The following is an 18999-nucleotide window of genomic DNA, read 5'->3' on the forward strand; positions in this document are numbered from 1 at the left end:
TTATTGTTAACAGAGCCTGAAAGTCTATTTATGTATTTTGGTTGTTGTTTATTTATTTATGTTTTATTTATCTAGCATAGTTTAATATTTCTTTTCCACATTTCAATTCCAATGTTTAATATTCTTGACATTTAAAAATTCATTGCCATGGAAAAGGATGTACTTATTATGCTCTAATATCATTCTAAAACTATAACGATACTATCGTTTATCAATGTCTATCGACATTGTCTATTGGTTATCTATTATAACCTTGGCACAGAAGTTCCTCCTCACCTGAGTTTGGGCAGGTTTCTTGCAGTCAGCACATTTTTCATCTGTGGGTTCCCCGACAGCTTCAACTGACTGAGCGCGCTCAGTCCAGTGGTTGGAATCACAGTCAGAGCGTTCATACTCAGATCTCTGCAACAAATTATTACACATAAGAAAATTAAATGTTGCACATCACACTGACAATAAAACCAAATGATGATACGTGGTTGGTCATACATGATTCTACCAGACTTACTGAATTTCCCCTTGGGGATGAATAAAGGAATTTTGATTTGATTAATTATGATTTTGATACTCACAGGTTGGTGAGAGAGGTGAGGGAGAGGAAAGCGTCTCTGTGGATAACTCGGATTTCATTTCTGCTCAGGTCTCTGTGTGAAAATCACAAAGGCAGTGAACTCACAAACCAGATGGAAAACAATTGTTTTAACACCATCCAGTGTGTGTTACTGATAGGGCTGGGCGATATGGACCAAAAGTCAAATACTGATATATTTAGGCTGAATATAGATATACGATATATATCCCGATATTTTTATCGCAAAGTGACAGCAAATGTTCAGTCAAAGTCAAATATGACATTTCACAAGTAGTTTTATTGAAACTGCTTATTTAAGTGAACATAAATACTGTATAACAACAGGAGTACCTTTTTTTAAATCAAAGCTCCATAAAGTGCACATTTAAATAAAAAAAATCTTGAATAAAAATAACCTTAGAAATCAAATAGGCCAATCTTTTTTTCTGACACAAATATATTTATATGAGAAAAGAATAACGAACATTACAAAATAACTAAATATGACAAACTCTAGTAAGGGCAGCATTTGTAGCGGCTGTAGCTATTTTGGTAGTGGTCGCCTACTGATTGGATGGTTGGTGGTTCGATCCCTGACCATGGCAGCCTACGTTTCAATATCCTTGAGCAAGATACTGAATCCCAAATTGCTCCCGATGCTGCGTTCATCAGTGTGTGAGAATGAATTCCCACTGGTGGCAGGTGGCACCGTTTAGCCTCTGCCACCAGTATGAATGTGTGGGTGAACGGGTGAATGAGTCAGTCTGTAGTGTAAATCGCTTTGAGTGGTCGCAAAGCCACTAGAAAAGCGCTATATAAGTGCAGGTCCATTTACCATTAATAAAAAAAGAAAAAAAACTATATTGATATATGCGATATGGTCGATTTCCACATCACATTTACAAATATATCGATATATCTTTTATATCGATATATGACCCAGCCCTAGTTACTGAGTGAGATACTGAGTGTGTAACTGAACTTACAGTAAACGGAGAGCAGTGAGACCTTGGAAAGTGTCCCTGTCGATTTGTTGAATATGGTTATGCTGAAAGCTTCTGTAGATTCAAAACAAGAATTTAACAGATTATAAATAAGGGAGCTATTATCATAATTACTCTAATTGTATGTTACATTAAAATAGAATAAGTCATCTAAGCCTTTGTAAGATTTGTGACATCTCACTCACATCTCCTGCAGCCGGACGCAGCCCTGAAGGGACGGCAGCTCCGTGATCTCGTTGTAGGACAGGTCTCTGATGGATGAAAACCAACAACTTCAACAATAAGACAATCAGGACAGTTTAAAATGAAGCAATGAAGACCAAAAGCTGGACTGTAACTTCCTAATGATTTTCAGCAAGTCCAATTATTTGTGAAAGATATATTTTTAACACTGCTGCAGGTGACGGGAAAGGAAAAAAGTCTCTTACAGCGTCCTCAGCAGCTTGAGGTCCTCGCACAGATTAGTGGGAATAGACGATATCTTGGTTCCCGACAGCGTCCTGGAAATGAAGAAAAAAACCTAATCAGTCACTCCTGAGATGCACAAAAGAAAAAAAAGGAGGAACAGATGCTGCATCCAAGTTCACTCACAGACTCTCAAGGTTATTCGTCCACGTTAGGATGGGGAAGTCCTGCATCATGCTGGCCCCACGCAGCATCCTGGACGAATAGTAAAACCATGAATATCAAATCATGAGTCAGAGAGGATGAAACAAGATAAAAGGACCATTTAACTCTATGGAGTCTGGGGCTATTTTGTCCGTTTTTGAATCATTTTCATGTCTTTTTGTGTCTTAATGCTTCCCCACCAAAATGTTGTTCTTAAAGGGACAGTTCACCACAAAGACATCTCTACAGCCAATATCTCCAACACTAGGACACTTACACACAGTGCTACAGAAAATATGTTTTTTTTTTTTTAATTTGTGGGTAAACTGTCCTTTTAATTCTTTAACCATTTTGCCATTTAACTCTATGGAGTCTTGGACTATTTTGTCCATTTTTGAATCCTTTTCATGTCTTTTCGTGTCTTTTTTGGTCATTTATGTCTTTTTGTGTCTGTTGTGACTTTATTTTAGTCATTTTGTGTCTTTTTTGGTCATTTTGTGCCTTTTTTGGTCATTTTGTGTCTTTCTTTTAGTCATTTTGTGTCTTTTTAGTCTATTTGTGTCTTTCTTTTAGTCATTTTGTGTCTTTCTTTTAGTCATTTTATGTCTTTCTTTTAGTCATTTTGTGTCTTTTTTGGTCATTTTGTGCCTTTTTTGGTAATTTTGTGTCTTTTTTGGTCATTTTGTGTCTTTTTTGGTCATTTTGTGTCTTTCTTTTAGTCATTTTGTGTCTTTTTTTTAGTCCTTCAGTCCAACATAAAATGTGATTTTGAATCCTTTTTTTTAACTTTCAAAACACTATCATGCTCAATAAAGAATTTTAAATGTTGCAAATGTGAACAAAGGTAGCAAATATAACATATAAGAGGGTTACATCCAGTTCTATCATTTTAAACTAAATATATTTGACCTTGTCTCCAGTTTTACTTGGTATATCATCATCAGACTGAAACTGTCCTCATGGAGTTTACAGCCAGAACTTTAGAGGTAAATGTACAGTAGGGCTCCACGCTGATGAAGAAGTCATGCTTTGGAGCTTTTGGAGACTCCAGAGGGTTAAAACACATTAAATTTTTTTTTTTTTTAAAGTTGTTTTTCCGACAGCAGGACTTACAGGGAGTGCAGGTCTGACAGATTCTGGAAAGCCGTAGCTCCCACGAAGGACAGAGGGTTGTCATAGAGATGTCTGGGAGGGCAGCAGGCAGGAGCAGAGGGGGAGAGTTCAAACAAAAGTCATTTACTATGCGAGAATGGCACCATCTTCTGGACATTCATCTAGTGAAGCTTCACACTATCAGCTAACACTGTATGTGGGCATTACTGTACACAGAGTTCGTACACCTTTTCCAAAGTCAAGCACTTTTCAAGCACTTTCAAGGTCCATTTTCAAGCTTTTCCAGCATTTTCCAGCTGTGGTAAATTACATATTTCTTCGAAAATACATACATACTGAAAATTAGGGCTGGGCGATATGGGCCAAAAGTCATATCCCGATATATTTAGGCTGAATATCGATATACGATATATATCCTGATATTTTTTATCTCAAAGTGAGAGCAAATGTTCAGTCAAAGCAAATATGACATGTCACAAGCAGTTTTATTGTTTATACAAGTGAACATAAATACTGTATAACAACAGGAGTACCTTTTTTTTTTTCTCAAATCAAAGCTCCATAAAGCGCACATTTAAACAAAAAAATATCTTAAATAAAAATAAATTTGGCTCTGGTTTTACTCAAACACACAACCAAGTGCTTTCCAAAATCAAGCTTTAGAAATATTCTACATTAATATTTTTTTTCTCGTTTCATAGTTTATTTTTTTATCAACACCAGTCCTAATCATAAATATAAAATATTATATTCATTTATTTTCTGAATTTTAATCCCGTAAGTGATTTGTATGTAAATTTGAACTATATCGATATATACGAAATGGTTTAATGCCATATCGCATTTAAAAATATATCGATATATGTTTTATATCGATATATCGCCCAGCCCTACTGAAAATGATTATTTTACGGTTTCATTTCAGGTTCTCCAACTAATTATATTTCTATTCTTTAGGATTTTGTTGTTAAAGAAATGCAGATACAATTTTAAGCACTTTATCAAAAATTCAAGCATTTTTCAAACCTTGAAAACACAAATTCAAGCATTTTCAAGCACCTGTACGAACCCTGTGTACACGGGAACATTTGTACAAATGTGAGTTATTAGTGTTTCTGATGGTGTCAGTGAGTTTGACCTTACATGGTTCGCAGCAGGGGGTTGTTATGGAAGGCCCCTTCAGGTATGGAAGCAATATCGTTGCTGTGAAACCCGCTGCAGGAAAAAAAAAAGTCAAGGAGACAGAGTGAGCACACTTTGCTCCCTATAAAACACACAGAACCAAAAATAAAATACCAAAAGTAAAGGTGTTGAAGCAAAACAGTAGACAAGTTGTCAAAGCACAAAGTAAAGGTGTGAATTAACTCTGAGGTTTATCACTTGATTTAAATAATACTCTCAATGAATAATTAATTATCTCACGAGGTAAACCAGGAAGTACAGCTTTTAGCCTTCAAAATAAAAGCACAAACCTTATGAAACAAAACATTTTCACCATTTTATTTCTATTTAATCATCACACACACTAGATACGATGCTTAAAGATTTAACAATTTATTTCAATAAACTAGAGGTATGTCATATTTTTTAACTTGATGTGTCTGTACACTACAGGCCAAAAGTTTGGAAGCAACTTAAAGTTTCTGTTCACAATAGCTTTCTTAAAAACGAGTATGGATTCTTTGGATTTTTGGATGTGTTTACTGCATGATCATAGTTTACCTTTATTTAATTGAACCATTTTCCTCAATTTACCTTTAGGTATACATTGATGTTACCAGACCATTGCTGATTAAATGTTAACAAAATAAAAGAAGGGCTTAGTTTTAGGGTTAAGAAGATTTGGAAGAGTCATAACTTCAGTGCAAAAGTTAAAAAACGAATCACAGTTTGTATTATTCACTTATTCACTAGCTCTTTGGCTTTTCAGAGTTTGGATACAAAAATCCCAATAAATCTCAACTGTGTTCATATTTTTGACAAACTACCACAGAAATGGCTAAAATTTGTACAAATGTATACAATAAGGAAAGAAGGATACACAAAGTCTAAGCAATAAAAACCCAAAGACCTGATAATTATAGTCAAAATGTGTTCTAATAAGTGACCCTTTATATAATAATCACATTTTTTGTAGTATAGCAATGAAACTATGATCTTTTTTGTATAAATTTGATCTTGCTTCCAAACTTTTAACCTGTAGTGTACGTGATTATGGACTCATAAAACACAAAGATTTGTCATTTTACAAATTTAAAAAAAGGTCTCCCTTATTCTCTGCAGAGTAAAAATCTCTGATTTTAGTGTTCATACCAAATGTTTCCCTCACAGAGGAGAAACAGGACGAGATACTCACAGTTCCTTGAGTTTGGGCAGAGCCTCGATCGCTTTGGGAAAAACCATCAGGTTGTTGAAGTTTAGATCTCTAGGAGGAGACGGAGAGAGAAGCAGGAAGTCAATGATGTTTTCTTACATTTTAATGAAATAAATAATCCTCTAAAGGCCACTAATTAATGGTACTGTTAAACAAAAAATCATAATAATTGAACATTTCTAATAGGGGTGTTTTTTACACATATTATCTGGTTCTCTGTGTGACTGCTGTCAGCATCAAGTCAATCACTGATTATTAACAACTAGAATTAATAGGATTGTTATAATCCTAAAAGAAAAATATACAACTTGTTCTGGATGATTCATGCGATCTGATCTTATTTCTAAGCAATGAACAACTGACCGGTACAAATATTAAAGTCAAATACATAATCCTAATAACTGATCACTGCTCCATTATTTTATGGGAATCTGAGCCTGCTGTAAAAAAAAAAAAAAACCAAAAAAAACAAACATCACACTGCACTCCGATGAAACTCTGAATCTTAATTCCTGACACACTATGTTAACACTGCTGTTAATATATTAACAATAAATGTGTTGATTATTGTTTTGGTTTTCTTCACACTGTTTGTTCTATCAAACAACAAAACAGGATTCATTTCAAAAGTTAGGAAACAAGAGAAAAGCAGCACATCGGGACATCTGAGAAAATGGAGGATGCAAAACGACTGATATATATATATAACATAAATGATATTCTATTACTAAAAATGTTAAATCATTTTCTGTTGTTTGACGAATCAATAAATCCTTTTAGCACAACATGAACCAGTGCAAGTAAATAAACAGCAAAGCAGCAATTTTAATGATACAGTTTCCCGCTGAGAGCCTCTGAAGTGCTGCTGTTCGTCTAAAACTGCATTTAAACTTCAATGTTTCGTTCATGCCAGGGATATAAAATACTGTCAGTTTCCTCTCTTCACAAATATTATACAAAACACAACAATATAGGCTTTAATGCAGAACTGAACTTCACTAATTAGTTCACTAGTTCTGTAGATCTACAGTCATGGAAAAAAATGTAATTTAAGAGCGGATATCTCGCCATTTTCCATGGTTTTCTTGATAATGATTTAGGTTATTATCAAGAAAACCATGGAAAATGGCGAGATATCAGCTCTTTAACCCTCTGGGGTCTGTGATCGTGGCATCCTGATCAGATCATGTGACGTTTAACAAAAAAACAAGGTCACATGGAGCGCTGCTGTCAACTTCACTCTAAAGTACAGACCAAAAACTTTCTCCCAATTTTTGTTTGACATCCCTAGGTCATGTAAAACCAAACATATCATAGTTTTAATTTGATAGTACAGAAATATTTGAGTGTTGGTGTAGCTCTGTGTCATTTCACACATAGTTTGTTTTGAAGAGTTGCAGCTAACAATGAAAAAAAGCCTGTAAATATACATGTTTTTATGGGACTTTTTTGTATGTAGTTTTATTTTATTTAATGTTTTACCTTTTATATGTTTATATTTCTATCCTATGTTTACATTTTCAAGTTCCAAAACAGTTCATTGAGCATATTTGTGGTTTTTATTGACTCGGATTTCATGATTTTTGGGCACAATGTATTGATAAAGTAGGTTAAAGTGAGAAAATAATTGTCAGATCATATAGGTGGAGAAAAAATGGATACCAAATATGGGTATAGTAAACATTTTGTATGTGGTACATGAAGGGCAAAATCAAAAGTATTCAAAAACGGCCAAAATAGGCTCAGACCCAAAGGGTTAATTAAATTCTTATGAGCTATTTTTGTTGTTATCATTATATTTGTCCAAACAAATGTACCTTTAGTTGTACCAGGCATTAAAATCAACAAGAAATTGAAGAAAAAGTGTGGTCTAATAATTGTTTCCGTGACTGTAGATCTACAGAACGTGTGGCTTCGTGTTCAGTGTGCTTTGCTTTTACAGTACGTGGAAAAATGTAAACACGGGATGAGCCTGAGTATTTGCATTGATACTCAACTTTAAATGAGGGATTACAACAGGAAACAAAAGGACTATGAGGACATTTCTACCCTCTGCAGCACAGCAACTGTAAACCATTAGCTAAGGCCGTCACTAAACGATTTTTCATAGCTGTGTGGCAGGAGGAAGTGAACAGTGGGAGGGCAGATTTGATAAGCATCATGTACTTTGCTCTATTTATCCTAGAGCAATTAAAGGAGGAAGTGGACACAATGATGTCTGGAGGACCGGAGCAGAGGTGGGTGGGGGAGCTGGTAGCGCACACAAACACCAGCACAAACACATTCAGACTGACACACACACACACACACACACACACACACTCACTCAAACAGACACATTAAATGCTGTGTGATGGAGCACTTACAGCGTCTCCAGGTTCACAAGTCCACCAAAACAGTTGTCTCCTATCTCCTTAATTCTGTTGTTATGGAGATGTCTGGAAAAGCAAAAAGCAGTTGTCAACACATGTGTGAGACGTTCATGCCACGACAGATTTTAAATGATCTTCCACATTCATCATGGATTTTTATTTAACCCAATAGAACCCAGACCTATTTATCCTTGAAGGAAAATTATGGGGGCTATACCACAGACCAACACATTTCTGATGGTTTGAAAAAAAAAAATACTACCTCTAAATGTCAAAGATCTGTGATGTGACATAAACGTTACATTGGGCGTTTATGGAATTTATGTTAATGATTTTTCTTATTTTAAAATAAATAGACACCTTTTCTGCTTACAGAAACACAAATTTGCCTTTTTCTGACGTATACGCCACAGCTATATTTTTGTTACTTGTTTTATATTAATTTGTTCAGGAAATATGGTCAAAACAGGTTAAATGCAATACAGGACATTAACGGATTAGAATTTTTAATTGGGTCTAAACAAAAAAATATGCTTTTTGAAATGAGCTACTTTTTCACATTTCTGTTTCCAGTCACAGCCATATTTTGGAGAAGTCACTTCCTGTCACAGTCACACAGTCATACAGCGTTGCTAAGGCAGTAGTTCTCAACCTTTTTGAGTCGCGACCCCCAATTTAACATGCATGTTGTCCGCGACCCTCGCTCACTGAACAGAATCTCACACGCACAGTTCAGATCACCCAAAAAAGAAACAAAATGACCAAAAAAAGGAAACAAAATGACCAAAACGACAAAAAATGACCAAAAAAAGACACAAAATTACCCAAAAAAGAAACAAAATCACCAAAAAAAGACACAAAATGACTAAAAAAAAGACACAAAATCACCAAAGAAAGGAAACAAAATGACCAAAAAAGACACAAATTGACCACAAAATGATTTAAAAAAAGACACAAAAAAAGACACAAATTACCAAAAAACACACAAAATGATTTGGTGACCCCCAGAAATCATCCCACGACCCCAATTGGGGTCCCGACCCCAAGGTTGAGAATGGCTGTGCTAAGGGACTTAATGAGTTAAGGTGAAGCAAAAAGCTGAATATGGGAGATTCTACAACATTTAAAGTTTTTGTTGCATGCGTGTCACTGTGGGTTCTTATGGGTTAAGTCTTGTTTTTGAAGCGTTTGTGCAACGCTCCACAAATCATCTCCGAATGTCAGAGGGTGATTTGTGAATCAGGTGTCTGTACTGTATGTGTGTATGCAGAAGGCTTTCCTAGCCTAATAGATTCAAGGTCTTTTCTTCCTGTTTACCCTCATGTGTTTATACAAACCCTGCAGCAATACCACTCAATGTGTGCGTCTGTGTGGCTGCGTGTTTGCGTGAATGTATAACAGTTTGGAACAATCCCTCAGATTCGTAATGCGCCGCATATTTGTACAAGTTCCTCTCATGGAAGGTTTTAGCATTTCCCTCCCATGCATAAAACAACAAGATAATCTTGATTTCACATTAATGCTCAGAGCCGAGCAACTTTTTCAGAGTGTCGTTAACATTCAAATTCAACCCCCAAATGTCACATTTCACTGAAAGAGTGCGTGCATGCAGAAACACAGCGGGGCATGAGCAGCTCCCCGTTTTGTTGACTTATTAACAGTAAGCTGTGGAAATAAATACTACAGTCTGTTTGTGTTTGCAATGTGATTTGCAGTCGCTCAGAGGATACATTCAGAGCTGGAGCAGGAAACAAGGAGAGGTACTTTGCATTGATTTGTGGTGACAGAATAATGCATATCATGCATGAAAAACTAAATAGGAATTGCAGCTTCTTTCATTAGGGTGATTGTCATGAACATGGTGCAGCTCATAGCAATAATCAAAGAGCATTGAATATATATTTTCACATATACATATTGTATAACATATACAATCCAAAGTCACGTTTAATATAAATGTATAGTCTTTTTTTTTTTTTAATTGAAGGTATTTTCTGACATTTTTAGCGACACTGAGCTAAATTCATTACCGTAACACATTCTTAAATTTAAAAAAAAAACAACAAAAGGTTGTTTTTTTCCCTTGACTAGCACTTAAATGTGTATAAATAAATATACACATTTTTAATGCAAAAAATTCTATCATTACCGTAAAAAATGTTCTCATCAACTTTCATTCAGATTTTGTTCTTTATACATTGTCAAAAACCATTATGTTTGTTTATATTCTGTTAAATTATACATTTCAAACAAATGTATAATTATTTTTATAAAGCTTGTTAAATATTTGTTGTATATAAGTGTGAAGAAACCATGACATTTTTATCTGGACGCATTACAGTAATGAAATTGTGAATCAAAAATATGTTTAAAAATATAGAATATATTATTTTAACACAAACAATGAATTGTGCCTAATTTTGGTTATATTGTTCATTCATATAAAAGTGAAATATATTTAGTTTAATAATAATAAGTCCTTATAATCTTTACAGACATAACTCAGACTGGCTTCATGAGAATCACCCATTTAGAACAGAGAACAAGCAGTCATATTTACAAGTATACAAGTCATATTTCACTAAGTGGATGCTGATTTACACAGTCAGGTATAGAGGTTTTAAAGTTGGTTAATTAAAAAAAATACTCCAAAAATTCCAAACATTAACTCAAAAACCTGTCCGCCCAGTTATTATTACACGCCATGGCTCCGAACCAGAAGAGACATGAAACTACTACTGTTTACGCTCGATGCAGAGAATTTGCATATGTTGGCTTTAGACTTAATAAATATCCTGAACTACTTTACACCCAGTGACTTTCACTTCTCCAGCTTCTGCCTCGGGCCATTTGAGTCAACACGAGAATGTTCTCAGTCAGTGCGCCTGGTTAATTAAGGTTTTAAGAAAGTACACCAGCAGGTTGTTCCTGCTGAGTTATTTAGTGTATACGTCTGTGAAGACTGCATGCACAGTTCTCCTGCCTCTCCTAGGGAAGTTCACTTTAATCACTCTGAAACAGTTTATTATCCAAATATTGTTGCCTTTAACCAATTTAGGCCTAAAACGCCTGGAAAAAAATGCCTGTAAAACCTATGGGCGATTTTAAAATAACCCCCCAAAACCTGCAGTTTTTCTGGAAATTTAACACAAGTGTCAACGGCTACTGAATAATAGATTTTTCAGCCTCTGTAGCAGATAGAAATGAAATTCAAAAAGTATTTGAGAGCTTATACCCGTGGCTTTCATGAGAAGTTGAGTTATTTGTCGAAACTTTCAATAAAGTTTTTTTTTTTTTTTTTTATCAACATGTTGCATTGCGACACTCCAACATGTATTCTGGCGCTTTTCATTGGCCAAGAGATCGAAAATAGGTGGAAAAAACTACAAATACTACCAAAAAAACGACGTATCCGCTTTCTCGGCTTTAATGGTAGAATAACGCAACAGCGCCCCCGGTTTTAATGGTAGAAATGCGATAATGCTTTCCCAGCTTAAATGGGTTAAACAACGTCTTACCAAAAGCCTTGATTAAAAGGCCTTTAAGGACTTTGGTGTCAAAAGGTTTAAATCAATTTTTGAGAAATTAATCCAGTGACTGATGGTTTCACAACATCATTACTTAGACATTTACAAATGTTGTCCTTTTGGGTATTTTATAGTAAATACATACTGAATGCTTTGGTATGTATAGTTTTTTAACCCTCTGGAGTCCATGAAACCACCTGCACATTACTTCTTCATGGCGTGAAGACATAAAAATGAAGCAACATTGAGCCTCTCCATCAGCTTCCCTCTAAAGTTCTGGCTTGAAACTCCATGACAGATTTTTTTTTTGATGATGTTCGGCCAAGTAAAACTGGAGATATTGTCAAATATATTTAGTATAAAATATTGAACTAGATATTATCCTCTTTTTACCTGTTATATGTTATATTTTCAACCTGTATTCATATTTGCAATATTTAAAATTCTGTGTTTTGAAACATAATTTTCAAGATCAGATTTTATTTTTAGCTTCCTTAGTTTCTTTTGGGTTCAACATTTTGAAACAAGTAAGTCAAAGTTAAAAATTAATTATCAGGACATTTAGGTGAGGTAACGCTGAAAAAACTGATACCAACATGGCATGGTGAAGATTTTTAACAGACATAATAGCCGTAGATTTCAGAGGGTTAATCCACCCTGCGCATTGTGGCAAAGGCTGACTGACCCAAAACATTCATGAAACAGATATATATTAGCACTACTGTGCAGATCTTCATGATAAGCCACAATTACAACAGCAAACGTAACTTACAGCACGACTAGACTGGTGAGGTTTGCGAAGGCGTTGTCTCGTATGTACGAGATGCGGTTGAGCGCCAGCGTCAGAGCCTGCAGGTTGGCTTGGTGCCTCAGAGAGCCAACGGGGACCTCCGTCAGGTTGTTGTCGTCCAACCAGAGGTGACGCAGCTGCTGGAGGCCTTCGAAGCTGTCGTCAGGAACTGTGGTGATGTGGTTCGCATCGAGGCGACTGAAGAACAGAAGACAAGACAAAAAGCATTGGTTAATTACATACTAGGGCTGGGCGATACATCGATATAAACGACATATCAATATATTTTTTAATGTGATATGGAATTAGACTATATCGCATATATCGATTGGTTCCATTTTTTTCTTTATATATATACAAATGCTGTCCTTACTAGGGTTTGTCCTATTTAGTTATTTTGTAATGTTCGTTATTCTTTTCTCATATAAATATATTTATTTCAGAAAAAGATTGGCCTATTACATTTCATATGCTATTTTTTTATTTAAATGTGCACTTTATGGAGCTTTAATTTTAAAAAAAGGTACTTCTGTATTTACAGTACAGTACAGTATTTATGTTCACTTAAATATATAGTTTCAATAAAACTACTTGTGACATGTCATTTGGCTTTGACTTTGACTGAACATTTGCTCTAAAATAATATAGATTAAAGTATCGGGATACATATCGTATATATCGATACTCAGCCTTAATATATCGGGAAATGACTTTTGGTCCATATCGTCCAGCCCTTGTACATACTGACATAACTGCTATGACACAAAGAAAAAATCCTATTTACCACATTGACATTTTATTTTCATGGTCATAGCAAGCAATGCAGTAAATAGCCTGTGCCCGAAAGTCCTTCAGCTCCATCCATCTAATTATTTAAGTGTATTTAGTTGATCCTGGTTTGACTTTTGGTCTCTACTCAGGTATTTAAAAAGCAGCTACACATAGAACTCCAAATATTTAATTTCATCGCCAAAATTTCGACCGCACGTCGGACGTCTTCAAGAAATGAAAGGTTCTATGTATAAAAGTATGTTAATGCAATGACCACCATGTCATTTTGATGTGCACTGACCAGAGAAGTCAAGCTAAATTTGCACCTAATACAGTTTAGAAAGTTAATCTAATTTATTAACATTCATTTATTGACATTTTCTTACGTTTTCATACGTTTCATGGCAGTGACCCTGCAAACAGATACAATTCTGACCAGGAGCCAATAGTTGGGTGGTAGAAAAGGAAATATTTTTTTATTTCAGCAGTATTATGAATGCACAAGTGTTCTTTTCATCATCACCACCCTGTTTTCTCCTGCTATCCTCCCTCACTGAGTGTCTCGCCCTCCCTCAAAATTCCTCAAGTGTCTGGGCTGGAAGAAAAACAGTCTTGATTGACATTTAGCTCTCTAAGGCTTTATACAAACCAAGTCCTGGCTCTGTCAAAGCATATTACTTCAGCTACAGACCTTAAAACCCTCACAGAGAAAAGACATCTGTTAAAGAGAAAGAAGAGCGGCAGAAAAAAAGGAGAGGGGAAGCAAGGGACAAGGGGAGGGATATAGAGGGGTGATAATAGCTGAAAGCTGGACTTTCAGCACATTTCTCCAGCTGGATCTATTCCTCAATTAGTCCCTGGAGGTGGCAAAAATAGAGCCATGTTCATATCATGGTCTCAGTGTAAATGACATTCAGTAGTCGCAGAAAAACAATGTGCAGGCTGAGGGCAAGTGGAGCAGGAAACCGTGAGTCGGCTGAGAGTTACGAGTGAAAGTGTGGAAAAAGAAAAAAGCTCCTGGAAAACTCAAGAATCCAACATAAGGAGAGAAAAGTTAGCTAAAGATCTGCTGAATAAGACTGACCTACATTTGAAACGCAAACACTGCAGCAGGGGTAAAGTATGTGATAAGAGAGGAACCGCCCCGGAATGACATCTACGATGTCTCGAATAAATTGAGATTTCAACAGACTCAACTCGACTTGGAAGAAGAGTGAAGCCTTAACTCTCGTTCTCGTTGCCATCTTACAGTCTTGGAACATTTTAAATACTGTAAGTGACGGCTTCAGACAAATATAAAATTTAAACTATCTTGGTAAACTCCATCAGGAACTGTGGTGAAAGATGATGATATTCTGATAAACCGAAATTGTAATGCAAAAATGGTGGGCCACGCTTTCATCCGCGACACGAGGTCAACAAACTAACAGAAAAAAATCAGGACAGTCCAACAGAACTGATTTCCATTCTACACAAACTCTTACTGTATGCCAGGGGTCTCAAACTCAAATTACCTGGGGGCCGCTAGAGGCAGTATCAAAATGACCAAAAAAAGACAAAATTACAAAAAAAAAAAGACAAAATGACCAAAAAAAGACAAAATTACTAAAAAAAAAAAAGACACAAAATGACCAAAAAAAGACACAAAATGACTAAAAAAGACACAAATTTACTAAAAGACACAAAATGACCAAAAAAAGACACAAAAATTATTTAAAAAAGACACAAAATGACCAAAAAATACACAAAATGACAGAAAGAAAACTAAATTACTTAAAAAAGACACAAAATGACCAAAAAAGACACAAAATTACAAAAAAAACACACAAAATGACCAAACAAGACACTAAATTACTAAAAAAACACACAAAATGACCAAAAAATACACAAAATGACAGAAAAAAAACTAAATTACTTAAAAAAGAAACAAAATGACCTAAAAAAAACCCACAAAATTATCTAAAAAAGACACAAAATTATTTTAAAAAGACGCAAAATTATTAAAAAAAGACACAAAATGACCAAAAAAAGGATGCTAAATTACTAAATCAAGGTGAGGGCCACAAAATATCGGCACGAGGGCCGCAATTGGCCCGAAGGCCGCGTGTTTGAGTCCCATGCTGTATGCTGCTCACACTGAGAAATCAGTGGCCAGTGACCTTGATCTAAACTCCATTGTTGTCTATAGAGCCACTTTGCATACATTTGTTTAGCAAATTTTCAGCACCAAACGTTTAGATCTTTACATATATTAGTAGATAAACTGTCCTGCAGTGCTCCCGCCGCTGTTGCTTTTTAGATTATCTTTGTGAGTAACTGTCTAGAATGTGGTTGTTAGTTTGGCACAAACACTATGAATTCCACTTTGGATAGTAAGCTGTGTAAATACACGGCAGTGCTTTCTCTGACAACAGAGCTGATGAAGGCAGCGTGTCTTCCTGTCCAGGAATTCAGGACAAAAAAGGGCTTTCTCATTAACTGCAAACTTCTAGAAAAAACACAGACTATTCAAAAAACTCTCTTACAGGTCTGGTGTGACATTATAACTTCAGATTGTAGATTTATTTCTTGCATATAAACATAAACGAGACTGCTTTTTGCAGCAGCACCACCACCATATTTTGATCATCTTAATGTTCCATCATTCATTCAAAAGAGATGTTTTACCATTAAAAAATGAGGTTTTAGTTCTTCTTTTAGTTCTCAACAGTCTGTAACGAATTGAATAAATTGAACAGTTTGATGACATTGACAAATAATTATTACAATCTCAGCAACAACAGCAGTGAGTGTTTTCACTTTTAACAGTAAATGCAGGAAGGAAAGGTCCACTTGAAACTCAAAGACAGACAATACACTACACGTGTGTGTGTGTGTGTGTGTGTGTGTGTGTGTGTGTGTGTGTGTGTGTGTGTGTGTGTGTGTGTGTGTGTGACTTACAGAGACTGGAGAGAGTGAAGGTTCTTCAGGGCTGCACTGGGAACAGTCTTCAGCTGATTATTTTGGAGCATCCTGAAGGTAAAAATGACAAAAACGATGATTTCAACTCAACTCACAACACTTACGTCTTACGTCATTTAAAACATTATGTATCCACAGATACACTGGATACTTTCTCCTCTGTGTGTTGCCTTTATTTATGTGGATTCACAGTGGTTAAAAGTTATTCTCTTTGGAAGAGACACTGGAGTTTTCCTGATTTATCACACTTCTGTGTTTGCAAATGGAAACAGACATGAAACCCCAAACTATCCGAGAAGGCTTGTTGAAAAAACAAATACAGTTATGAAGACTTTTTTTAGACTGTATTTAAATCTTTGGCTCATTAAAAGCATGTAAAATTGTTTAAGAATGTCAAGTTTTATCAATAGTATCCGAATTACAGGAGCTATAAAGAAAAACAGATCAGATTTTCAAGCCAAGGCTGCAACAATAATGTAATAAAGAAAAAAAGAAAAGAAAAAAAATTATATATATATATATATATATATATTTTTTTTTTTTTCTTTAAATTTGTTGAAGCTTTCTTGGTCCTCCTCCAAGAAAATGCTGTTATTCAATTAAAAATATGCAATTTCACATAATTTTGGACCATCATTATAATCACATCTGTGGACAACTACAACCTTTACATCTTGGAAAAAGTGGCTTAGTTAGTTTTGGTGCTGTCCACTTTATTAGGTGCTGGACATAAGGCGTATAATGTTAGAGAAAACCCTGATGAACATTATCAGAAATGTGCTGGTATGTATTCAGTGACTTTTTCTTTACCAGCACTGTGTAAAGGATGATAATTTTACATAAGGAGGAATAAATTATCCCATTTTGTGTGTTTAGTACTTTTTTTTCCTACCGTGATAACGAAAAATTGTTTTTTTATACTAGTATTGTATTAAAGATTAAAATCCTGGTATCATGGCATCAGTATGCTTACATAGGGGCACTATTTGTAAAAACTGACCCAAATCTAACGTGAATGGGTTTTTGAGCTGCATGTAGTCAAAATACTTTGGTTTGTTTTCACTTGTGAAATTACAAGCAACAATGTGAATAATTGACTTGATATGATAAGCGCATACAATACCTCCATGTGTTTGTGTTTTCAGTCATGTAACCAAGACCTCACCTGTAGATCAACAGGACTTTGAACTTTTGGCCCGTTGCAGAATCAACAGGGCAGCGCTTTGTGTGGCGCTCAATGTTTTCGAGTCTGTGCAGGCACACTAGGGTGTGCTGCCCCATGTAAATTATGCAGAACTAATTTTTGCACGGGGCTTTTATGTAATGCCCTGTTAGGTGTTTTCACTGTGGGGCAAGGATGGAAAAAAGGCATTTAGTCTACTACAAGTGAATGTAAATTGCAACAACTGACAGCACCACAATGTTACCACAAACTGCAATATTTACTCTCCCCCAGTGTGTGGAAAACTTCACACCGCCACAGCCATAAGTGTATGTTTGTGTGTGTGTGTGTGTGTGTGTGTGTGTTGACGGCAGTGGTGGTGACAGGGAGGGTGCGTGCTTACAGGACTTTGAGCTGATGCAGTCCAGACAGGGCCTCAGGGTGGATGAATGACAGGTCATTTCCCGCAAGTCGCCTGTGGTGAGGTGAGAGACAGAGTCACACTTTTATTTTGGAAATTTCTCAAATGTTTAAAAGCTCCGGGGGACATTTGGGAATAAAAGGAACACACTGTAACACAACCACAGAGTATATTTCATCTCTGAATAGAGCAATGCATAGTGTTTATAGGACTTCTCCACATCCAGAGCCCCAGTAGATTAGGTTCCAGCTCTGAAGCCGAACATGGGGCCCGGGGTGTCAAAGACATGTGTCTGTGCCATGGCCTGTTGTCACTTCGTCCGTCACCCACAAGAGATTAGAGCTGTTCCTGGATATCCCCTCCTTAGATCCCCTTCTGAGCCTCCGAACCATTACTATTCACTGCTCCCTATAGACTAAGACAGGGATGGGCAACTTAAATGCTGGAGGGGGCCACAATATTTCATGGACACTACCACAGGGCCACATATAGACAGGGCCACATGTACACTTCACCAGATATGATGAAACTGCAATTTCAAATAATTTAATAATAACAATTTAAATTTACCTGGGGACCTCTGGAGGCAGTATCAAAATGACCAAAAAAAGGACACAAAATTACAAAAAAAAGACACAAAATTACAAAAAAAAGACACAAAATTACTAAAACAAATACACAAAATAATTTAAAAGACACAATATTACCAAAAAAAGACAAAAAAATTACAAAAATTACAAAACACAAAATGACAAAAAAAAGACACACACTACCACAGGGCCACATATAGGACCGTGCACTTCACCAGATATGATGAAACTGCAATTTTAAACATGTTTACAGTGCAGTAACTTAACATATTTCATGCTCAAATGCATGTATAACAGTATAGATAGGAATACAAAAGGTTTGAAGCAAATAAAAAACAATCACTTACTGTGATTTCTTTTTTTTCAATGCAAGAACAGCAGACCAACATTAATTGCAAGAAGTAATTTTGTGCATTTTTACACTGCACTTTTAAGATTTCAAGCTCAAATGCATGTAGTTGTACTGAGGGCCACTTCAAGTGAGGGTGCGGGCCGTATGCGGCCCCCGGGCCTCCAGTTGCCCATCCCTGGACTAAGTGAAAAACTGATTCACCCCTCTGAGACTGATACAAGAAGTGCAGCCTTGTAACATTTATCGCTGGGCAGCTCCTTCAGTCCCTGCATGAATTACTTGAGAGTGAGGAGGACACCTCCCTTTCCTGTTGGCCACAGGAAGTGTATAGGAAATAGGGGTGTAAATAAGCATGGGACAGGCTGACTGGGACACACAGCTC

General features: G+C 36.0%; 1 protein-coding gene across 1 annotated transcript in view; it reads right to left on the reverse strand.

Moving 5' to 3' along the window:
• The window catches only part of lgr4 (leucine-rich repeat containing G protein-coupled receptor 4), a 49594-nt gene that overhangs the window by 7181 nt on the left and 23414 nt on the right, over positions 1-18999 (reverse strand). The window contains exons 3-15 of the mRNA XM_059348932.1: positions 17658-17729; positions 16072-16143; positions 12343-12558; positions 8038-8109; positions 5654-5722; positions 4441-4512; positions 3298-3369; positions 2167-2235; positions 2004-2075; positions 1761-1826; positions 1558-1629; positions 573-644; positions 277-402 (exon numbers count right to left, since the gene is read on the reverse strand). Coding sequence (XP_059204915.1) covers positions 277-402; positions 573-644; positions 1558-1629; positions 1761-1826; positions 2004-2075; positions 2167-2235; positions 3298-3369; positions 4441-4512; positions 5654-5722; positions 8038-8109; positions 12343-12558; positions 16072-16143; positions 17658-17729 — 1122 coding nt within the window. The remainder of the gene's footprint in view (positions 1-276; positions 403-572; positions 645-1557; positions 1630-1760; positions 1827-2003; positions 2076-2166; positions 2236-3297; positions 3370-4440; positions 4513-5653; positions 5723-8037; positions 8110-12342; positions 12559-16071; positions 16144-17657; positions 17730-18999) is intronic.

Source organism: Centropristis striata, chromosome 2 (assembly GCF_030273125.1).
Source record: "Centropristis striata isolate RG_2023a ecotype Rhode Island chromosome 2, C.striata_1.0, whole genome shotgun sequence".
Lineage (NCBI taxonomy): Eukaryota > Metazoa > Chordata > Actinopteri > Perciformes > Serranidae > Centropristis > Centropristis striata.